Source organism: Furipterus horrens, unplaced genomic scaffold, assembly GCF_987537825.1.
Source record: "Furipterus horrens unplaced genomic scaffold, mFurHor1.1.pri manual_scaffold_10, whole genome shotgun sequence".
Taxonomy (NCBI): domain Eukaryota; kingdom Metazoa; phylum Chordata; class Mammalia; order Chiroptera; family Furipteridae; genus Furipterus; species Furipterus horrens.
Window position 1 is genome coordinate 55,686,634 of NW_028327180.1, and position 24,329 is coordinate 55,710,962.

General features: G+C 47.2%; 1 protein-coding gene across 2 annotated transcripts; it reads right to left on the reverse strand.

Annotated features, from left to right (window-relative positions):
• Window positions 1-928: 928 nt before the first annotated feature.
• On the reverse strand, window positions 929-17,490 carry MARCHF2 (membrane associated ring-CH-type finger 2). 2 transcript variants are annotated; one of them, XM_090290305.1, is made up of 5 exons: window positions 17,341-17,490; window positions 13,661-13,888; window positions 6,311-6,506; window positions 4,711-4,920; window positions 929-2,938 (listed from the first exon to the last, which is right to left on the reverse strand). In XM_090290305.1, exons 2-5 carry the CDS (start codon window positions 13,834-13,836, stop codon window positions 2,804-2,806), a joined length of 717 nt encoding a protein of 238 aa, XP_090146431.1. In that variant the 5' UTR covers window positions 13,837-13,888; window positions 17,341-17,490; the 3' UTR covers window positions 929-2,803. The 2 variants fall into 2 exon arrangements, with proteins under 2 accessions (XP_090146431.1, XP_090146430.1); XM_090290304.1 differs by having other exon boundaries at window positions 932-2,962; window positions 17,341-17,489.
• Window positions 17,491-24,329: the final 6,839 nt, after the last annotated feature.

The window sequence follows — 24,329 nt, forward strand, 5'->3', positions numbered from 1 at the left end:
AATATCTCACCTACTACATCCTCTCAGCTGCTTAATTATGCCTGGTGATTCTGATCCAAGTTGAGAACTCCGGTCCCAGAGAATAAATTCATCTGATAGTCCAGCCTGACAGGAGGCTATGCCCCACCTTCCCTCTTTCCAGTTCCATTCCTACATACTTCCCAAACTCACCAATCTCACAGGATTCCCTTCTCCCACCCATCCAAAAGTACCCCCTCCTCCCACGCCCCACTCCTGAAATCTTACTAAAAACCACTGTGCAAAACAAAAACAAAATAACAAAAAAACCCCACTGTGCACACCAACCCTTCTTCCATGGCCCTGCTGAAATCTATCTCAGTTTTCCTTCCTCCCCCTTAGATTTCTCCTACACTGCAGAAATCTCACAAACCTCTTAATTTCCTTGCCCAGCAGTGCTCAGGGATGGTGGGAAAGACCACAGCAGTCTGTCAGAAGAATTAGGGAGAAGAATCCAAATGCTAAGCATCAGGGACAACTAGCCACCTCTCTAATCCTTTCTCCTGCAGGGGGTGTGACTGGAGATGAGTAGCAAACCAGGCACGGGCTAAGGAAACAAACTCTCTTTCAGGCTAGGAGCTCCTACAGGCTGGTGATTTGACTCAACAGTGCCTAGATTCCTGGGTTTTGCCCTCTTCTTTCACACTTTCCTTTAACTGACACACTTTCTTTTCCTTTAAAAGAATATGTTTTAAAATTGTGCTTTTGGAGGTTGGGGGAGTAGGTAAAAAAGGCAAAGGGATTAAGGGGTGGGGGGAGCCCAGAGAATAGTATAGTGAGGGAGATAGAAGAGGGTAAAGGAAATAAATGGTGATGGAAGGAGACTTTACTTTGGGTGGTGAACACACAATACAATAAACAATGATGTATTGTAGAATTGTATACCTGAAACCTATATAATTTTATTAACTAATGTCACCCCAATAAATTCAATTAAAAAGCTGTGCTTCACATCACAGCCATATTGTAAACTTGCTATAAAAAGTTTATTGTAAAAAAGAATAAATAAGAGGATGATGCTATTAAAAGTATAAACTCAGTCGTTCATGCTGCCAAAGGCTCAGAACCTAAGGCTTGCTCTCTCTTTGCTAGGGTTAAGGGTCATTAAAGACAGCCTAGCACCAACCAACCTACAACTTTCTCCTGGACGCAATTTAAAATACTAGAAGAGATTTGCAAAGGCAACAGCTTTCTCTTTTCATGATGGCATATCCTGGGGCCTCTTTGCATCATCACCAAGGGCATCACACTCCAAAAATGGCCTGGAGAAGTGGGTGCTAGGCCTCAGCAGAGAGTGAGCAGCTGCAAAGGTGAGGGGTCTAACCCTGTGTTTCAGCAAATCACCAGATGCTTGAAAGCCTCGCTTGTCTCTCTAATTGCCTCTTCTACCCCTCTGCCCCTCAGTCACATTGCCCCAGCACCATTGTCTGCCATGCTGTTCCTTCTACAGGCCACAGAGGCTCCAGCCCCCAGGCCTTTGCTCTTTGTTGTTCCCTCCACTCCACAGCCAGGCTGGCATCCTCTTGTCCTTATAGCCTGGGTAGAAAGGATTTTTCTTCCCCTGTGGGTGAGCCACAGGCCAGACAGGTGATTGTAGGAAAAAAAAATAGAATTCTGCTACACCCTGCGACTCTGGGTGAGTGACTCACTGCTATGAGCCCCACTTTGCACACATGCCAATAGAATTAATCAGACAACCCCAGCACCTACCCTTCAGGCCTGCTCGAGAATTAAATGCAGCCTGATGCAGACAGCTCTCAAATGCAAAGGGCTCAGAAAGGGGTTGCTATTATTAGCATGACCCTCTCCTGCTTCTTTCCTGAATCCTCCTAGAAGGGCATGCACAAAGCACAGCACTGGAGCCATGCAGGCTTGTGGTTAATCCCAACTCTGCTTCCTAGAACTGATGAACCTTAGACAGAGGCTTCCTTGCTCTGGGCCTCAGTCTTTGCATCTGTAAAGGGGAGGTAACTTCCATTCCTCCTGCCAAAAATGCTAGTGGGAGTTGGAGGAAGCCTGTGAAGGTTTTGAACTGAGCCTCATCCATGGTGACCCTTGATAAGTGTGAACATTAGTTACTAATGAGTGTAAAAGGCTCAGCATGGCATCTGGCTCACACTGAATGTAAAGTGGAAACTGTTCTATGTATATTTATTTTAAATAATTTATTATATAACCCTGCTACCTGTTCCTCACTTGAAAACTCAGACTTGGCTTCTTCTGTTGTATTTCAAATCAGCCCAGTGCATTTTTTTAACCTCTGTGTGATCCCTGACTCCCCTTGGTCCCACATCCCTCACTTTGAGGCTTCAGTTCTGAAATATAATTGAAAATCCATTTTATCCAGGAAGGGCTCCTTTTATTCATTCGGGGTGGGGTTTTGAAACTTGGTGCAACTTTATAAAGTCGAGGATGCCAGGAAAGTTGAGCCTGCCAGGTGCAGAGAAGTGCAAGAAGCTTGCGGAACCCCATCCCACCCCACCCCATAGGTGCCCTCAACTAGCCTACAGCCATGGTTGCTGGCCCTCAAGGGACCAAGTGAACCTCAGAATGGGATCAGGGTGCCTGCTCCGTGTGAAGCTCAGAACCACTTCCATCTGTCCTCCTCACATATAATAGTGTGCAAAACAATCTGAAAATATCTTCCCACGGGATCATAGAATCGGCTCCACTTGGCATCTCTTGGACTAAGAAGCATTCTGGCCATGCAGGAAGGGTCAGGCAGTTTGCATCCTACCAAATGCCAGGGCATCGTCAGCTGCCTCTGGCCCTGCCAGCCCAGCCTTCACACAGGCGTCTCCTCTGCCACCTTCTTCAGGTATCCAGCTGCCAGCGAGGAGTTATGGGTAGCCTCAGAGCCATCTGTGTCCCGGATCTTCAGGTGTACTTTCTGGTTGGTCCTTCTCCACTCAGTGTATAGCTGGCAATGATAGCGGAACGAGACCTGTGGGGCAGTGCAGGGGTGGATGGGAAGGCCAGCCAGCGGACCTCCACCCCAAGGGAGGAAAACTAGGCCCTTGAGGCACTGGCTTTGGCCCACACCAGGACTGGGCTCATGCTTCCGGAAGCAGAGACAGCCGCCAGGTGTTTTCCTTACAGACTGTAGGCGCACGCCCCTTCACTCTCTTGGGGAAAGTCCCACCAGCACTCAGGGCCCTGCAAAGGTGAGGGGTCTCTCAGAGTGTGAGGGTGAAGTGGTGCAGCCCCTTGGAAGGGATTAAACGTCGATGGGTCATATAACTGCCTGGCAGTCACCAAGATGTGCTTCAGTAGGCGAATAGATAAATAAATTTTGGGACATCAGATGATGAAATATTATTCAGCACTAAAAAGAAATGAGCTATCCAGCTATGAAAAGACATGGAGGAACCTTAAATGTATGTTACTAAGTGAAAGAAGCCCATCTGAAGAGGCTACAAGCTGCACAGTTCCAACTCTATGACATTCTGAAAAAGGTGAAACTATGGAGATGGTAAAAAATATCAGTGGTTGTCAGGAGTTGAGGGTGGGGAAGGAGGAATGAATAAGTGGGACACAGAGAATTTTTAGGGCAGTAAAACTACTCCATATGATATTGTAATGGTGGATACATGTCATGATACATTTGACCAAACCCATAGAATGAACAACACCAGGATAAACTAATGTAATCTATGGACTCTGGGTGATAACTATGTATCAATGGAGAGTCATTAACTATAAGAAATGTACCCTCTGGTGCCATGTTGATAGTAGGGCGGGGGGGAGGGCGGGCTGTATGTGTCTGTGCATGAGAATACATTAGAACTCTAATAAATAAAGTCTATAAAAATTATTTTTAAATAAATGTCAATGCTTCATACTCTTTGATCAAACAAGTTCCAAGCAACATTTACACGGGTGGTGCCCAAAGCACTGTCCATAACAGCATAAAAAAAAAGGGAGAAAAACCAACATTGGACATCACCCCAGACTATCAAAAGTGATTAGTTAAATCAATATTATATACCCATACAATAAATGATGGCTGGGTGACTGCCTTTTTCTTTCTAAAGAACATTAGCAAAGAGGAAACAAGCAGACTGCAAAGCAGTACCTATGTCATCCTATTAGTATTAAAATGTGTGTGTGTGTGTGCGTGTGCGCGCGCGCGTGTATGCACGCGCTGGTGGAATGCCCCAACGGGCAGAAGGTAGTGGTTATATTGAGGGGTCAGGCTTTGAGGGGCCCTTTCCTCTCTGGGCAAGGGTTCTAACGCCTGCCAGAGGACTGGAACAACTCTTCCACCTCGGTACCTCCCTCTCTCTTTTAGTTGCTTTTTCTCTCAGTCTCTTGATCTTCCCCTCTTGGTCTCTCTCGTTCTTCTGCTCTTTCTCTCTGTCTTTTGGTCTTCGTCTCTCTGTCCCTCCTTCCCTCCTCCCCTCCCCTTTCCCTTCTTTCCCCAGCCCAGCAAAACCTTGGTGGGCTTTTGGATGGCAGGACCTGCACTCAGCACTGATGATCAAGCACCCTGGTCTCCTTGGAGCAGAAGGCTCACCCCCCAGCTCAGGCTTCCCTAAACCTCGGTTGGGCTCGGGATCTGGAGTTCCACCCAGGGCCACATGGAGAGACAGACAGGGATCCCCCCCCCCCAAGCCACTGACTGAATCTCTGGCCTGGTTGCTTCGAGCTGGAGACCCCTAGTCACCTGCACTCTGGCTGAAAGCCACTCACCAGCGTCCAGAGGACGTAGATGGTGAAGAGGGCAATGGTGAGGGCGATGAGCCCCACGGCCTCAAGCCGGCTGTGGAGCCGGAGGTGGTCCTGGGCCCCGCGCAGGCACAGCCAGCCCGAGACGGTGGCCAGCGGCGTGATGAACAGGAAACACATCATGTCACAGCACAGCGTCCGCTTCTCTGTCCGAGGCCCTGGGTCCTTCAGCCACTACGGTGGGCAAGGAGAGGGGGCAGAGCTGCTGAGAGGGGCTACATACCACCCTCCACCTAGCCCCAACCTAGGGATGGGGTGCAAGGCCTTCAGACCCTGTGCCTCCCTCTGCCAACACCCCTCGCGACCACTGGGTCCTGCAGGCCCAGCCTCCTGCCTGGCGCTGCCTCCCTCCTTTCCTTCCTACAAATACCGAGTGAGCCTATGACGAACCAGGCCCTGCTGGGCATCTCTGCCCCACTGCACAGATAGGGAAACTGAGGCACGGAGGAGCTCACTCATTTGTGCCAACTCACACAGTTAATCACCCACAAAGCCGGGGCAGGAAGCCAGGAAGTCCCACTGCAGGGCCTGTGTGCCCTGGACTGCTGTGCTACACTGCCTGCCACAAATGCCCGGGCAAGAGAAAGGGCTGCACTCACGAAGTTCTGGTGAACAGGACAGAAAGGGTCCCTGCCCTCACGGAGGACCCATGCTAGTTGGGGGAGGTACAAAATGGAGTGGGTGCTCAAGAGGGGAAGGTCTTGCCGAGGAAGTGACACTGAGGACCAGATGAGCAGAAGGAGCCATGTGACAAATAGGGGAGACAGCACTCCAGGTGGCAAGAACAGCAGGTGCAAAGGCCTTTGAGCTGGGAGTCTGTGACCTGGGCAAAGTACAGCGGGGAGGAGGCCCGTGTGGCTGCAGCATGAGGGGGAAGGGGGCTCTAGGCAGGGCACACTCTCCCTCCCACCGTTCTCCGAAGAGCCTAGCTCCCAGGTATGCCAGGGACCTTTCTGGGAGCCCACCCCTCAGCCCATTGTCCTCACCTTGCAGGAGCACTAAGCGCCCCTGACAAGCTGGGCAGAGAGGAGCCTGAAGGGAACCCAGGTAGGCAGCAGGGCTCTAGGGAACAGCAAGACACCTGCCACGCCTGGGCATGCGCTGTCTCAGCCCTGACACATCCGCTCAGGCTAAAGTCTAACCTCCCAGGCACAGTCCACAGAGCCCCGTGCTGCCACTACTGCCTCCTTCCAAGCTACCCTCCTGCTTTAACTTACTCCACTGGGCTTTGTCAAAAACACTAAGCTCTTTCTGATTTCAGGGCCTCTGCACCTGCTATGCCTTCTGCCAGGAACACCCTTCCGCGAGTTCCTCAGGTCTCAGAGGTCACTTGAAATGACCAAATCAGGGAAGGGATACAGAATTTGTCAGGTCTGGAACCGTAGGCTGAGTTCCCCACCCCCATCAGGAGACTCTACCCTGCGGTGGGAGGAGGAAAGAGGTCCACCCTTGTAGAGAAGCTGCTTCCACAGCCCACCAGGATCCTCTAGGGCAGTTCGCTCATCAGGACCCCTGCCTGCCTTGCTCCCCTTTGCCCACTCTAACCTCAGGCTCCTAAGCATACCTCTGTGAGGGTCCGGGGCCGCTTCTCCACTGCAAACTCTGTGTGGCACAGCTCACAGTAGTTGGTGTTGGATGAGGAAAGCCACCTCTCCAGACAGCTCTTGTGCACAGTACTCAGTGTGCCGGTGCAGCCACACGGGGACAGCAAGCTCTCCCCATTCGCTCCCTCATGGCAGATCCGGCAGAAGGGACCATCACTGGACAAAAAGACAGGACACATGAGCAATGATCAGGCTTCCTGCCTATGCCTACTTCACTACTCACTGGATTACAAGCCACTTAGCAAATTCCTATTCATCCTTCAACACCCAGCTCTAAATGTCCTTTCCTTTGGGAAACCTTCCCAGACTCCCACAGGTGGAGTGACAGCTCTCTCCCCAGGGTTTCTGCAGCACCTTTGTATACCTGTCTGCCCAGCATCCACTCCTTCCTTTCCCGGCAATACCACCCTGGTTGTCCTTGGGCTATGGCCCCGCTCTTAACTCTTGATCTTCAAGGACTAGGGCACAGCTGATGATACCCCTGATGACCTCAGGCCTGACCAATCGAAACATCACACACAATCAATCAGACACAGGACCAACTCAGGTCATGTGTGATGCAATCAGAGCCACAAGGAATTAATTCCTGAAGTTCTTCCCCGCCCCCCCAAAACCACAGGCAGCATGACTGATGTTAAGTCTAGAGCTTCCGGTAGCCACCTGGTCTCCACATGGAATCTGTGGATGATGCCAAACACAGAAAAACAGAGGAAAGCAGAGCCAAGAGACAGGGAAGGACGGCTTCTTTAGGCGATCAATCAGAGATGCTGGACCCAGCCACACCTGAAGACCATACTACCTGAAAAACCTATGTGTCTGGGGAGAAGAGCTCCGCTACCCCTCGGCCCTGCGGGGCTCAGAAAGCAGACATATCAAACACTGCAGAGCACTTCAGGGAAGTCTCCATCTCAGCCTGCCTCCGGGGATGCCAGTCCCTTCTGGGCAGCTCAGGGGGCTGGGGTTGGCCTTGGTGGGCCCAGAGGTTGTCTAGCACTTGAGTCACTGTTTTCCAGACATTTCTGCCCAGAGAGGACTGTGGAACATGTGAAGGAAGAGGAGCAAGACAGCAGTTTTCCAGAAAACACCAGTTTCCCCTTAGAAACAACTTTCCAATCTTTTCTCAGCAACTCCTGCTGGGGGACAGAGTCTGGCTGCTTTGAAACCAAAGAGATGAACTGACCCTTCATATCTGCTTTCTGTTGCCAGTCCTATACAGGATGTTGCTTTCTCACACTCCTGGCTACACTCTCACTGCCAACACTGATTCTACCCCTGCTCTCGACACACACAAAGTTCACAGGAAAAAAAAAACCTAGTGCCAGAACCCAGTCTCAGGAAGTGGAAGTGACAAGAACCTTGAGGAAGAGCCATGTCAGTTTGGGGTCTGTCCTGGGAAACCCTATTTTGGAGAAGCAAGTTCAGAGAGAAAAGCAAAACAAAAATGGATTTATGATTGTGCGCTTATGTACTGAGCGCTGTTTGAAGTTCCACATCTTGGATTTATTTGTCTCCTTCTCACAGGGAGCCTAGAAATAAGGTGCCCCATTTCAGAGATGGGGAAACTGGAGCTTCAAGGGGTAAACTCAATTATGCAAACTCTCACAGCTAGTCGTCTGCAAAGCTGGGGTTTGAACCCAGGAAATCTTGCTCCAGGGCCTGTGCACCCTTCCTTGGCTGCTATACTATCAATATGTATGCTGCCTGCCACAGATGGTGGGACAGAGGAGTGGGCTTCACGCAGGAAATTCTGGCAGGAAAATAAAGCCCATGATATACATGAGATGGAAATGGAGTGGGGAGTGGCAGCGACATGCAGATCCCTGCGTGCTGCCCAGAGAATGCTCCAAGCTCAAGAGGAGAAGGGAGAATGTGACCAAGGAAGGAGATGAAAGCCGTGGGGAAGAGGCAGCAGAGATAGGCCAGGCGGAAGGCCTGGGGATGGAGACAAGCTCTGGGAAGTTTCCAGAAGAGCCTGGGCCCACTCACACATTGCTGCGCAGGAGTGCCGAAGGCTCAGGGGCCAAAGGGGCCCCAGATGCTTGACCCAAGCTTGAGCCTTGGAGAATTGTCCTAGGCCCTGGAGACACCACCTGGGCCTCCCTCTTTGGCTTCTGTAGGTTTAAGGGTCCAGAACTTTGCCCCCAACATAGTCTTTGCTGTGGGCCTTCAGGAATCAGGGTATCCTTTGAAGCAAAATAGAAGGCTTGATTATTATGAAGGCACTGAGTACTAAGTCTTTGAGCCCCACCCTGCTGTTCTCAGATGGCAGGGACTGGCTAGGAAGAGGAGTTACAGGGGGAAGGGGCAGGCAGGCAAATAACAACTGGCTTGAGTGGCCTCTACCTATCCCCAGTACCTGCTGGCAGCAGTGGGAGGATCCTCGCTTAATCCTGGGGAGACTGGCCAGGAGGCTGGAGGGAAGTCACATCTGTGCATGATGACAGCTCTTTGGAACAACAGCTGCTTTCTCTCTGGGAAGGGCCCATCTACCCTGGCCTTCATCCTGGACAGACTGTGGTTGAGTTGCATCAAGAGGCAGAGAGGAGGGCCTGGTGGTCTCAGGCAGCGTGGCTGTCCTAGCCACCAACTTGAAAGCAGAGGGGATGTTCAGCTCCCCATCACTTTCCTGGGTCTCTCGAGTGCTGCTGGAGAGGCTGGTGAGACTCATGAGCTTCTCCCCAGCTTCTCCCTCACTCTAGCAGAAGCCCTGAGTTCAAACCTCAGCTCTGCTCAGTGACGCTGGCAGGTAGGTGTCTGCCTCCCTCTGGGCCTTAGTTTCCCCATGTATCAAGAGGGAGGGTGGGGCAAGGTGGGGTCAACTCACTCAGTGCCCCTCATGAACACCATGTAGGGAGATCCCAGCTTCAGTCAGCCTCCTCCCCATCCCCCTGCCCAGGCAGCTCTGGCTAGGAGGCCTCTGGGCTTGCCAAGTGTCCCCTCACTCCCAGCCTATCTTGACCAGAATACGGTCTTGCCTTCAAGGGATCTGATGAAAATACAGACTTAGAAACCAATACCCTGTAAACTTCTATAGCCACTAAGGAAAACAATACGGAAATTCCTCAAAAAATTAAAGTTGCCATATGACCCAGCAATTCCACTTCTGAGCATTTATCTGATGGAAACAAAAACACCAACTCAAAAGGACACATGCACCCTTAGGTTCATTGCAGCATTATTTACAATAGTCAAGACATGGAAACAATCTAGTGTTCACCAACAGGCAAATGGATAAAGAAGGTGCGGTATATATATGTAATAGAATAATACTCAGCCATTAAAAAAATGAAATCTTACCATTGTGACAACATGGATAGACCTAAAGGATACGCTAAGTGAAATAAGTCAGAGAAAGACAAATACCATATTTCACTTATATGTGGAATTTACAGAACAAAATAAATGAATGAACAAAAGATAAATGAACTCACAGATACAGAGAACAGACTGATGGTTGCCAGAGGGGACTAGGGTAAAGTGACGGGGGAAAAGGGGAAGGGGATTAAGAAGTACAAACTTCCAGTTACAAAATAAGTCAGGGGGATGATGTGTACAGCACAGGGGATACAGGCAATAATACTATAATGACCTTGTTACTAGACTTATTGTGGTGAGCACCTTGTGTAAGGTATACAAATGTTAAATCATGATGTTGTACACCTGAAACTAATATAATACTGGATGTCAACTATAATTTAAAATAAATTGAATAAAAAGACAACATAGCCCTTGTGGGTGGCTCAGTTTGTTGGAGCGTTATCCAATGCACCAAAAGGTTGTGGATAAGATCCCTGGTCAGGGCAGATACCTAGGTTGCGGGTTTGATCCCCGGTCAGGGTGTATATGGAAGGAGCCGATTTATGTTTCTCTCTCACATCAATGTATCTCTCTCTCTTTCTCTCCCTTCCTTTCTCTTTAAAAATCAATAAACAGTCCTGGCTGGTGTGGCTTAGTGGATTGAGCACCGACCTGTGAACCCAAAGGTCTCCAGTTTGATTCCCATTCGGGGAGAAGGTCAGAAGGAAAACTCCCAGTCTCATCTGGGTTCTGGCAAGACTTCCTAGAGGAAGTGACACCAGGCAAAAAGTAGCAAGGAGCCCCCCCAAGTCCCTGCAGTTTCCATCTGCTTCTTTTTATGTTCGAATGAAAAACTTAGGAATTACCGTAATTCTGACACCTGCTACATGAATGAACCTTGGGGACATGATGCTCAGTGAAATAAGCCAGACAGAAAAGGACAAATACTGTGAGTCTACTCCTATGAGGTCATTGAGGAGTGAGATCCACAGAGACAGAAAGTAGATGTGGGACCCAGACTGGTGTGGCTCAGTGGGCTGGGTGTCATACTGCAAAGTGAAAGGCCACCAGTTCTATTCAGTCAGGGCACATGCCTGGGTCACAGATTCTGTGCCTGGATGGGACAGTCAGGGCACATATGAGAGGCAACCAGTCTCAGATCGATGTTTCTCTCCCTCTCTTTCTCACTCCTATCTCTCTAAAAATAAATAAATAAAATCTATTTTTAAAAAAAGAAAGTAGACGTGGATGCTAGGGGCTGGGGGAGGGAAAGAGGTTTGTTGTTTAATGGGGGCAGATATTCATTTTTACAAGATGAAAAGAGCTACCGGGATGGATGACAGTGACGACTGCATAACAGTGCGAATGTACTTAGCACCAGTGAACTGTGCACTTAAAATGGTTATGATGGTAAACATTATATTTTAACACAATAAAAATATTGAAAAGAATCTTATGAATTAAGTCATAGCAAACAAACAATACACTAAACTTGAAAAACTGGTGGCTATTTTAAGTTTTAATGAGTTCAGATGGATTTACATTTGTGTGAGGTTTGGACTTTCAGCTAAAATGGAGGCGTAGGTAGACACGCTTCACCTCCTTGCACAATCATAAGAAAGATTACATCTACCTCAAAACAAAAAACAACCAGAACTGCCAGAAAATCAAACTGTATGGAAGTCTGACAACCAAGGATTTAAATAAATATTCACCCATATGGGTAGGAGGGGCAAAGCCAGGGAGCCAGGGCAGAAAGGACATGTTGTGGCGGCAGCAGTGTGGCGGCAGCAGCAAGGTGGGAGCAATCAGCAGAATGGGAGGTCCCACATTCACATGTGGCAGAGAAAAGCCAGAAAGGATACCAGGCCAGACTGCACAGCTCAGGATTCCAGCATCAGGAAAATAAAGCCTCACAGCTTCTGGCTATGAAAACCAGGGAGTTGGGGCTGTGGAAGAAACTGTCCATATCTCAGGAGAGTCTATTTAGAGGGCCCCCACGATCATAGAACACACACAAACCCACACACTCTGGGAATCACCACCAAAGCAACAGCTAGAGGGGTGCCAGTCACATATGGGAAGTGGGTGAAGTGACTGGAAAAGGGGCAAGTGCCACACAAGGAGCATTGTTCCCTCTCTGACACCTCCCCTATACAAAGCGAAGAACTAAATACCTAAGGCTCCACCCCTAACAACATAACAAGTGCGGCAGCTCTACCTAATACATAGAAACAGACACAGGGAGACTGCCAAATTAAGAAGACAAAGAAATATGGCCCAAATGAAAGAACAGATCAAAACCCCCAAAAAAGAAATAAGCAAAATGGAAATAGCAAACCTATCAGATGTGGAGTTCAAAACATTGCTGATAAGGATGCTCAGAAAACTCAATAAGTATGGCAAATACAGAAGGGAAGAAATGAAAGCTACACTAAATGAAATAAAGAAAAATCCACAGGGAACCAATAATGATGGGAAGGAAGCCAGGGTTCAAGTCAACGATTTGGAACATAAGGAAAAAATAAACAGTCAACCAGTACAGAATGAAGAAACAAAAATTTTTTTAAAAAGTGCGGGGGATAAGAAGACTCCGGGAAATCTCTAAAAGTGCCAACATCTGAATCATAGAAATGCCAGAAGGAGAAGAGCAAGAAATTGAAAACTTATTTGAAAAAATAATTAAGGAAAACTTCCCTAATTTGGCAAAGGAAATAGACATACAAGTCCGGGAAGCACAGAGAGTCCCAAACAAGCTAGACCCAAAGAGGATCACACCAAGACACATCATAATTAAAATGCCAAAGGTTAAAGGTAAAGAGAGAATCGTAAAAGCAGCAAGAGAAAAGCAGTGAGTTACCTACAAAGTAGTTCTCATAAGACTATCAGCAGATTTTTCAAAAGAATCTTTGCAAGCAAGAAGGGACTGGCAAGAAGTATTCAAAGTGATGAAAAGCAAGGACCTACAACCTAGATTACTCTATCCAGCAAAGTTATCATTTAGAATGGAAGGGAAGATAAAGTGCTTCCTGAAAAGGAAAAGCAAAGGAGTTCATCATCACCAATGTTAAAAGACACTTAAGAAAAAGAAGATAAAAACTATGAACCATAAAATGAACCACAAACTCAGAGCTATCAATAACTGAATCTAAAAACAAAAACAAACTAAGCAAACAACCAAAACAGGAACAAAATCAGAGGCATGGGGATCATATGGAGGGTTATCAGTGGGGAGGGTGAAGGGGGAGAATGGAAGAAAAGGTGCAAGGATTAAGAAGCATAATTGATAGGTACAAAATAGACAGGGGGAAGTTAAGAATAGTATAGGAAATGGAAAAGCCAAAGAACTTACATGCACGACCCATGGACATGAACTAAGGGTGGGGTGTATTGCTGGAGGGAAGGGAGGTACCAGGTGGAGAGGGACAAAAGGAAAACAAACTGGGACAACTGTAACAGCATAATCAATAAAATATACTTAAAAAAAAGATAAAAAAGAAGTAAAACAAAATTAGTGTGGGGTTTGCTTTAAAACTCTTTTCCTTAGAACCGATGACAAGTTGCCAAACCAGGCTGATTTAGCTCACAGATGTGTCTGGAAGGCCAGTGCTGAGGTTTATACACATTTCTCAAATGCCAATGAAGTGGCAAGCCCACTTGTGGGCACTCTGTGTCTCTGATTTAGATATGGCAGTGAGGCAACTTGTCCCAGGTCACACAGGGAGGGAAGGTTCACCTCAGCATGTCAGCACAGGCACTGGGAGTTACCCTCTTCACTTCTAACCACTTACTCATGCTGCCTCTCCAAAATATAAGCTGTTCGACACATTTCATGTTCTGAGTTCACATAATAACCTGCAGTTTTGGCTTTTCCTGAAGAATCAACCCCACCCAGCCTGGGTTCCTTTCTCTGACCCATCCAGGTGGTTGGATTTCTGACCCCAGACTGGGAGGAAATCACTGGGCCCAGAGAGTAGAGTGGAGGTAAATATAGCTGCTCCATCACTACTCACCTTGGCGTGTCCAAGGCTCGGATGACAGTTGAGAGGAGGCGGCCGTCCCTTGAAGTCACTTGTGCCACATATTGGGGTGGTCCAAGGCCTGTGGCCTCCACAACCTTGGAGAAGGAGGGGCTGTTGGAGCAGTCACACAGGGAGCCAGGGAGGTGGCAGCAATCACCAGTCGTCATGGCTACAGGGAGCACCAGAACCTCAGAGCCCTAGACCCATGGTCCCAGGAGCCTGGGAAGAAGCCAGCAGGGAGGCGAAGGGCAAGGTTAGTGAGCTGGACACAGACCAGGGTTTGAATTCAGCTCTCTAAGCCTCGGTTGCCCAGTCTGTAAGATGGGGCTTTATAGGAGCTGTGAAGATTCAAAGAGATCACACATACAGCTCAGCCCAGTCCTAGCATATAACAGGGACTTGGTTATAACACCTCTAAGTATCCTAAGGAAAGCCAGCCCTGTCCCACCTTCAAAGCTTGCAGGCTACCCTCAATTTCACATTTCCAGATATGGTAACAGCACCTATGGTAACAAATAGGGTACTGAGACCCTATTGTGTGGCAGGCCCTCTGCTTGGTGCTTTCCAGTGCAGAGACATGCTCACCAACAATGCAGAGACTAGTGCTCCGTGGCCTGAATTCCCAGGGCTGGGTTCAGCACAAATCAGCCTGTTTCTGAGCAGGGCAGAGCAGACTGAGCAATCTGGCCCCACAGACAAGGATGGTGAGTGATCTTCAGCCGTCTAGTTCATGGCCTCTTGTACAGCTCTGAACTCTTGGACACTTCAGGCCATAAAGGAAGTGGCCCAGGCTGGGGAGGACCTTGGCAGCCTCTGTCCTCACCAGAACAGCTGCTCTAAGCCTGGAGGTGAAGCCATGGGACACAGCTGGAGCTTCAAGCAGCAATCCAAAGTCAGCTCTGGGTGGGTGATTTTAACAGGTTTTGGGTCCCCACTCTGGAGTCTGACCTACCAGAAGGAACCCTGGCAACCCCTTGTGCCCCCCCAGAACCAGCCAGAAGCTGTGCATATCTCCCTCTGAGAATTTCATGAAAGTACTAGGTGTCCGTCTCGATTCCTATGGAGGTCAGTGTAGGTGTTCTGAAGCTAAGTGTCTGTCCCCTTTATCTCAGGAGTTTTGAGCCGAGACTTCAGAAATACTGACTGCATAACCCACAGTTGGCTTTAACCAACCCCTGCCAGTTAAAATCTGAGACCCAAAGAGACAGAATGGGGGGAAGCAGCCTAAGTTATTGACTAATTTTTTGCACCAGGACAGTCTGCTAATGGATCTGTGTCCTCTGAACAGCTCAACTAGCAGTGGTACAGCCCAACATGCCCTTCTGAGTCTCCAAAACAAGGCCAGATAAACAAGTATCAGCCTGAGGCAGGAGGAGCCAGGAGGACGGGTGCCTGAGGGAGATAACACTGAGGGACGGCAGCCTGTCCCTTCCATGTGCCTGCAACCAGAACTTCCTGCCCAGAGGTCAGCAGTGGAGCCAATGGCCTATCCAAGAGAATGTTCCTGCCTCTCCGGGGATCAGCCTTAACATTCGTGCAAGGAATAGGACATTACAAGACTCATCACAGCTCCTATACATTAGCTCTATCATTACTTTTACTATCAAGGAGGAAAAAACTCACTGGTAGGTCTGCAAATGCAAGGCCTGCAAATGACCAAAATAATAACAGCAATTGCCCTGGCTGGTGTGGCTCTGCGGACTGAGTGCCAGCCTGTGAACCCAAAGATCACCAATTCAATACCTGGTCAGGCATATGCCTGGGTTGTGGGCCAGGTCCCCAGTTGGGGGCATGCAAGAGGCAACCGATCGATGTTTCTCTCACACACCAATGTTTCTCTCCCTCTCTTTCTCCCTGCCTTCCCCTCTCTCTAATAATAAATCTTTTTAAAAAGAGAGAGAACAAGGTCCCTTGGTCTGCCAATGCCAATGGAGAGTATCAAATGTTTATAGAGGCTAGAGGTCATTGCAAACCACAGAGGCCTGGGCTCAGAAGAGACCAAACTCAAGGCTGGATACAGGAGAGAACGACAGTCTGGACTCAGCTCTGGTGCTGCTGGGCAAACTTGGCCAGTGCCCTGGAGATGGATTTCACTGAGTCTTCACAACAAACCTATGAAGTAAGTCCAATGATTACCCCTATTTGAGACTAAGGCTCAGAGAGAGGCAGTTACTTGCCTAAGGTCACACAGCTAAGGGGACAGGACCAAAATTTAAAGTTAGTCCAGTGAGTGGGTTTGGGGCTCAAAACACCTGTGGGTTTTTTTAAAGAATTTACTTATTTTTAGAGAAAGGAGAAGAGAGAAAGAGAGGGAAAGAAACATCAATATGAGAGAAACGTCAATTGGTTGTCTCTCATGCACCCCCAACCAGGGACCTGGCCAACAACCCAGGCATGTGCCCTGACCAGGAATTGAACCAGCTACCTTGCAGTTTGAGGGACAACACCTGACTCATTGAGCCACACCAGCCAGTGCTACCTAAGTTTTTTTTAAGTCCTGACTTTGTCACTGATGCTGTGTGTCCTGGGACAAGTCACTTTGCTTTTCTTTGCCTCATCCTTCTCTGTCAAGTTGATGGAGTTGGTGGACTGTGTCTTCTGAGGGGCTTCCTGAGAAGGAGCCCCCAGGATCAATTCCTCCAGTGAAGCGAAGCTCACCCTTGGCTAGGACTGTCTGGGTGCACTATGGCGCCACAATCTTTCCACACCTGCCCTGGACTCCTTTCACTGAAGGCAGGAAACTGAGGGAAGAAAAGTCAGAGGGCCCTAACTCCCCACAATGTGATCTGAGACTAGCTGCTTCAGTCTCTGGCTTAGGTTTTCTCATCTGTAAAATGGTAGTCAATATATACCCAGCTCAAAATTTCATAAATATTAAGAAGTCAATAAATATTACCTCTTATAACTGTTGTCCTTAGCTTACAGGAACTGTTGGGTTTGATGAGACAAAGCACAGTCAGAGCCTGGCACACAGTTAAGTGCTCAATAACTGTTCACCATTTGTTGCTGTTTTGTTTCGATAAATGTAGAGCCTGTGACATGCATTCAGTCCTCTTCACTCACTAGAGAGAGGCTCCTATGTGCCCCTCAGTAATTCCCCAGCCCTGCATTGGAGGCCAGGCTCTAACACCAGCTCTGCTCTTACTTGCTGTGCAGCCTTGGGCAAACACTTGACCTCCCCGAGCCATGATTTCCTCATCTGTACAACAGGAACATACCTACTACTTGCACCTATCATGAGCCCTACATAATGAACAAATCACAAAAACTCTGTTTTGAGCACGCACTAACAGCAAGGCACCCTGCTAAGCAAGTCCTTTCTCTACGGTGCCTGGTTCATTATCATTTTTACTATGTTCCAGGCAGAACCCTTTTGAGGAGGAGATTGAGGAAGGGCATGGCTACTTACTGCCTGCTGTATACCAGAAACTCCCACCAGCCACCTCCTGAATCAGCCCCATTAGGTGCCGCTGGGATGACCCAGTTTCACAGATGGGGAAGCAAAGGCCTCCCTCGAGACGGGAACTGCGATCCCCTCGTCCAAGGGAAGGCACAGGCACAGGCCAAGGATCGGAACCCGGCCATCCCGCTGGGGGCCAGGCTTGGGCCTCGAACCCAGAGACAACCCGCGAACCGACGTCCTCCAGCTCCACCCAGCCACCCGTGCCCACCTGATTAGCGGCCGGGCCGGGAGCCCGCAGAGGACCCTCCGCTAGCCTCGGCCCCCGGTCCCGGCCCGGCCAGTTTGGTCTACGCCGCTCGCTCAGCTCGGGCCCGCACCTGCGTGCGGACACCGCCCGCCGACCCAACAGAGCCACGGGCCAATGGTGAGCGACTCTTTACCGCACTGACCAATAGCCACGCATGTCCCACCCTGGGAGGCGGGGCCATAGTCGGCAGAGCTATCCGGGCCGCCCAGGCCACGCAGCGCCTCAGCTCCAGGTCACGCCCATGCCGTGTTCTAGCTCCACCCCCGAGTCTGGCCCCGCCCCCAACCTTGGCCCCGCCCCAACCCAGCCGGGGCCTGAACGCGGCTGCTGGTGCCACCTGCCGAGAACCAGTGCTTGTTAATAAATAAAACCGTTATAGAATTTGACACCAGGCAGTGATTTGAGTGTTCAACACCTATCTCCCTTAGGCTTTCCATCAGTCCTGGAGGAGGAAGATAGCGTATGGTCACATTTTACAGAGAGAAAATAGAAGCTTAGAGAGGCGGAAGAACAGAAAGCTGACATCATTCATTCATTCATTTATGCAATAGATTCACTCACTACATGTAATGAAAACATCTATAAGAGAGCCTATGATGAGCGGGCACTGTGCTAGACGCTGATGACACAATATTGAGTAAGAAAAATATTGCTGCCCTTATGGACCTCAATCTAGGAGACAGACATAAAACAACCTATTATGTTATTAATCACAATGGCAATAAATTGTAGCAAGTGAGAAGGGGCATATCGTGGAATAATCTGGAAAATCCTAAAATACGTCTTTGAAGAAGAAACAACTGATAAGTAAGGTGTGAGTGGAGGTTAACTACAAGAAAAGAAGGGGTTCAAGGGTTCAAGCGTTCAAGTACATGCAAAAAGCCTCAATACTCCTGTCTTCTCCTGTCCCTCATTTAATGTATAAATCAGCTCAACTGCCTCAGTTAAACTGTTGTTACACTAGTTTATATTTTTAATGAAAAGATAAATCATATCATTATATATTTGACTTTACAACCATGCAAATATTTTATATAATTATAAAACAAAATTTAAAGGTATCCCTAAAAACAAAATACTAATAAACCTGTATATCCAGCTGGTGACAAAACACAGGTAAACTCCTAGTAACTTTAAAACACAACAATTTATGCATACCACTACTAATTCGTAGAAGTGGTGTTAAACTCTTGTTCTAAGCATGTTGCATGTGCAGTATGGGATAAAGCAAAGGAGTAATGATGTTGGTGTCAAGAACTGGGATTTTCAAAGGTAGCAAATAGAGTAAAAGATAGATCATATTAAATAAAACCTCTGTAGTTTTGAATTGAATTGGGAGTATTATGATGTATTTTTATAAAAGGCAAACATTTCTAAGTTCTGTCCACTAAAATGGTCAGAAACAAAGACCAATCACATTCCAATGAGTACTCTTTAAGCTTGTGTTCTTTAAATACCATTTCCAGTCAGGTTGTGGGTTCCATCCCCAGTCGGGGCACACACAGGGGTCAAGCAATGGACGCATAGGTAGGTGGAAAAGAAGTCAATGTTTCTCTCTTCCCCTTCCTGTGTCTCTCTCCCAGATAAATAAATAAGGAAGGAAGAAAGGAAGGAAGATAAACTTGACACATCGTGATATACCAGAAAGCATGAGAGTTATCAAAAAATCAATGAAATTACCCACTAATGTAGTTTCAGTGGGGGCCAACCAGGAGCATCCACTGGCCACAAGCTGGACAACTTGGCCCCCAATTTGATTTCAAATCAAAACACATCAAATGTTTAAATCTATGCACTCGGTTTTTAATTTTTTTATCTTAAAATAATGTTAAAGTTACATAAAAGTTACAGAAATAATGCACAGAGCTCCTGTAAACCTTTTGCCTAATTGTTAACATTTCAGAATCTTTTGAGAATCAGGTACACATGTGGTATCTCATTAACCCTTAATACTTTGGTGTATTTTTCTTAAGTATAAGCACACTCTTTCACATAACCTCAGAACTTTAAAAATCAGGAAGTTAATATTGATCCAATATTACCATGTAATTCCCAAATATTATTCATAGTTTCAATCGTCATTATTTAAAAATATTTATTTATTTATTTATTTATTTATTTAGGGGGAGGGGAGGGAGAAAGAGGGAGAGAAACATTGATTAGCGAGAGATATATTGATTGGTTGCCTCTTGTACACCCCCAGCTGGGGATCTGGCCCACAACCCATGCATGTGCCCCAACTGGGAAGGAAACCAGTAACCTTTTGGTTTGCAGGTCAGTGCTCAGTCCACTAAGCAACACCCACCAAGGTTCAATAAAGTTCTTTAAAGTTCCAGAATGTATCCCAGGATCACATTATACCTAATTCAGCCTCCTTAAGTCTAGAACAGTTCCTTAATCTTTCCTTTTCTTTCATGACCTTGATGCTTTGGAAGATTACCGGCTAGTTATGTTGTAGAAAGTCTCTCAACTGGTATTTGTGTAATATTTCCTCATAATTTTTGCATTTGGGACAGGAACCACGGTAGTGATGGTGTTCTCAATGCATTCATGTATCAGGGGGCAGAGAATGTTGATTTCTTTTATCACTGATTATGCTAACCTGATTAAAACTGTCTATTGGGTTTCTCTATCATGACTTAGTATGTTATATATATTAATAACCGATTTATGGGAAAATACTTTCAATGAAACTAACTAAATATCCTGCTACTCAATGAACCTTCACCCACCAAACTTAATATCCATTGATGAGCCTATTTTTGTTGTTGTTAGTGTCAACAAGTTTTTCATTTTTAGTCACAAGAATTCTGGAGGAAGACCCTTACTGGATAGCCCAGTTGGTTGAGCATCCTCCTGATACGCCAAGGTTGTGGGTTCAATCCCTGGTCAGGGCACATGCAAGAAGCAACCAATGAATGCACAAATAAGTGGAACAACAAATCTCTCTCCCCCCCTCCCTTCCTCTCTCTCTCTAAAATCAATAAAAATTAAACACTTTAAATAAACTTTTAAAAAGAAAGTAATTCTGGAGGAGTAATCGCTGTGGCATTGGTTTGGTCAAATGATGGTAGGGTCAATGACTCTGAGAATCTCTTGGTCTTTTTCCTCATGGTAGCAAGATAGCTGCTGTAGCTACAGCCACCACATCCTCAAACAAGGCAGAAAGGGAGTGGCACTGAGATGTTATCCACCCTGTATCTTTTATCACATAATGGTTGCTAAATAATTTTTCTAATTCCAATTTTGAGTACTTTCTTACTTTCTGGCTCAGCAAGATGTTTTAAGGTGGGATTTTCTGGAAAATTTTCCTTCCTCAGCTCTAGAATCAACCATTTCTCCAAAGAGCCCTGGTTCCTTTTAGTGGGAATAATGTTTAGAAACCAAGATCTGAGTGCTAGATGTGCTCATTGCTACCATGGTATCATTAATTCTTAGTTCTCTCATTGTAACTCATATGTATGTATGTACATAAATACATTTACTTCTCTATCATTAAAACCATGAATGCATACCAATACAAGTTCTAATCCAACATCAAGAATTACCCCAGCCCCTTTACACTTTTCTAACTTCCTTCTCTGACAGTGAGAAACCTGGCTCCCATGATCCCCAGTGGATTTACTTTTTCCATCCTCCAACCCACCCTGTGTGTAACCAAACTCCTAGATACACTGGGCAAGCCAGCCCCAGATGTACTGCCCCCACCCAATTCCACTCCCATTGGGTACACTGGTTGAGAGGTTGGCCCTAAGAAAGAGGCTAAATTCATGTATTTTAAATGAAAGTTAATAATAGTTACCTTTGAAAGCTTTGGAAACAAACCCATAATCTTGAAAATTATGAATTTGAAAATGGACAAAGAAAATAATTAAGTATTTGTGCTGACCTATACAATCTGTACCTTGGGGTAAGCACATGAGGGGAAATTTCTTTTTATTGATGTATTCCAGAAATAAAGAGGGGATAGAATGCGTATCATCCCTTTGTAGCCCCTAGTGGATTATGAATCTAGGTGATGCTCTGTAGCAGCTGCTTAACACCACAAATGAGAAACAGGCTGACATCCGCCTCTTATGTACGTGCACATCCCCTATGAGGTGCTCAATCCTAAATCTGATCAACTCTGGATCTACTAATTACAGCAAATAGTGGGGACAAAGGGATATGTCAAATGACACATAGGTCTATAGAGAGGAAAAGTGGTTGCCAAGGGCTAGGGGAAAGGAAATGGGGGTTACTACTTAATGGGTACTGGATTTCTTTTTAGAGTGGTGAAAAGGGTCAGGATTAGACAATGAAGGTTGCACAGTACTTTGAATATACTAAATATCACTGAATGTACATTTTTAAATGGTTAAAATGGTGAATTTTATGTTATGGGAATTTCGTATCAAATTTTTAAAAAACAAAACGAGCCCTGGCTGGTGAGGCACAGTGGACTGAGTGCCGGCCCGCAAACCAAAAAGTCGCTGGCTCAATTCCCAGTCAGGGCACAGGACTGGGTTGTAGGCCAGGTCCCCGGATGTAAGAGGCAACTGATCAATGCTATCTCTCGCACATTAATGTTTCTCTCACTCTCTTTCTCCCTCCCTTTCCCTCTCTCTAAAAATAAATAAAATTGTAAGAAAAGCAAAAAGAGGAATATGCAAGAGGTAACCTAGAGATGTTTCTCTGGCACGTTGATGTTTCTCTTCCTCTTCTTTTTCCCTCCCCTCCCCTCCTCTCTAATAATAAGTAAATAAAATCTTTTTTAAAAAAAGCAAAAAGACACCATAGTGAAGCCACCACCAAAATTCAAACTGAGAAACTGCAATGCAAATGACCCACCTCTTAAATAAAAGGGAAGAAAAATAAGAGATCAAAGTAGAAGGATTAATAGGTTAAGACTGAAGAGACACCAACCATCTGAGCCAGCGGATGTGTTTGGGTAGTGATTCAAACAAACAATTTAAAAAATTTAAACCAGTAAGGAATATGTGAACACTGGCTGGATATGTGACAATATTCAGGAATTACTGCTCATTTCTTTAGGGGTAATAATAGAATTGAGGTTATGTTACCAAAAACGTTTTTTATATTTTAGAGCTGCATACTGAAATATTTCTATGAGTATGGCTTGAAAATTCTTTCTCCCGTGTTGCATATTGTCTCCTCACATATCCCCCTCTTTAACTTTTTTTTTTTAATTTTATTTATTTACTTTTAGAGCGAAGGGAAGGGAGGGCAAAAGAGAGGGAGAGAAATGCCCCCAACTAGGGAATGTGCCCTGACAGGGAATCAAACTAGTCACCTTTCAGTTCACAGGCCAGCGCTCAATCCACTGAGTCACACTAGCCAGAGCCCCATCCCCAGCCTTTAACTTTTTAAAAATTAAATTTATTGGGGTGGCTCTGGCTGGTGTGACTCAGTGGATTGAACAACAGCCTGTGAACTGAAAGGTTGCCAGTTCCATTCCCTGTCAGGGCACATGCCTGGGTTGCAAGTCAATTGATATTTCTCTCCCCCCTTTCCAGTCTCTGGAAATAAGTAAAATCTTTACAAAAAAAAAAAGGTTGAGATGGTAAATTTTGTAATGTGTATTTTACCATAATAACAGAAGTACCTTGAACAGTGTCTGGCACAGAGCCAACATGCGCGACTTATTAAATCACTGAAATCAGAGTTAACTGAAATAGCATTACTGAGCTATCACACCCAAGGAGACAGTCACATCAGTCTTGTTCCCTGGTATGTGCCCGGGGCCTGGTCAATCGGAAGCACCAGAAAGATTTGATCTTTGACCATTTGAACCCATCCAGGTGCCTTAGTGTTTCACTTAGCTCTCCTGGAAGCCCCCGTTGACCCTCTGCCCTCTTCACAGCTTGCCCTACCAAACCCAGGGGACCCGGGGCCCATGTGAATGGCTCCTGGATCATGCACACCACCACATCTTCAGCCCAGGGTGTTCCTCAGCCTGGAGCATGAACCCTGGCTCACCCAGCTCCTGTCACAACAGCCCCTGTGGCTCAGAGTTCTTGTGGAGGGACATCTCGGTCTACCCACCCCTGAGGCAGGGGAGCCAGAGCCTGGAATCCCCCCTTATGGCTCTCCTAGGGGTCAGTGGCACAAGGAGTGTTAGCCAGAGGCTGGAGCTTCTAGAACAGCTGCCAGGCACTCAGATAAGGGAACATACACTAGGTCATGTAGTCAGTGCAGGGAGGGGGCTGGCCACACCTCCTCCTCCTCCACTTTGGGAACTGGCCCTCAGACCAGTCCCACCCACCTGGACAAGGGGACCACCAGAACCCCAGGTTGGCCACCTCCCCTCTGCCACCAGCATCCTGTTCAGCCCCCCTCAGAGGTCAGTCTAGGACGAAGAGAGCTGGGTTGAGACTGGAGCCTCCAACAACTGGGCTAGCCCCTCTCAGCAGTCCTGCCTGGGACCCCAGGCGGCACCCAGGGGGGGAGCAGGTGGAAGCAATGAGCAATTCAAGCAACCCATCCAAGACCAGGAGTGGACACAGCCCATTTCCTCCTTGAGGGCCGCCCTCAAGTCCTGGAGCTGGGGGTCCTAGGACCAGACACTTCACTGTCAAACCCCCAGCATCCCCTACCTCTCTGCCACAGGTGTAGCCTGGAGAGGGTTCAGCCCACCCTTACCCACCCTGGGACCCCCAGGGTCAGCTCAGGAGGCCTCTACATGGTCCTGGGTGGAGGCTCAAGCCTGCTCTTTGAGCTCCCTATAAGGCTGAGCCAGGCAGTGCAGCCCACGGCAGGGTGAGTGCAACAAGGGCCTGGCTCAGGGGCGACCACCTGGCAGAGAGAAAGAAGACAAAGGCGCAGTGGCAGCTTTCTGTCCAGGAAGTCAGGTTACACATTTTAGTAACAGGCCAGAGAAATGAGGCATTGGGGCAACAGTACAGAGGCCACAGGGACAGTAAGAGATCAGAGAGCTGGGGTTTGGCGTC

Coding starts and splice junctions, on each gene's coding strand:
- MARCHF2 (XM_090290304.1), bottom strand. CDS start 13,836: ATGACGACTGGTGATTGCTGCCACCTCCCTGGCTCCCTGTGTGACTGC. Junction 4,921..6,310: donor GGCCCCGGACCCTCACAGAG/GTATGCTTAGGA, acceptor TGCCCACCGTAG/TGGCTGAAGGACCCAGGGCC. Junction 2,963..4,710: donor TCTACGTCCTCTGGACGCTG/GTGAGTGGCTTT, acceptor ACTGCCCCACAG/GTCTCGTTCCGCTATCATTG.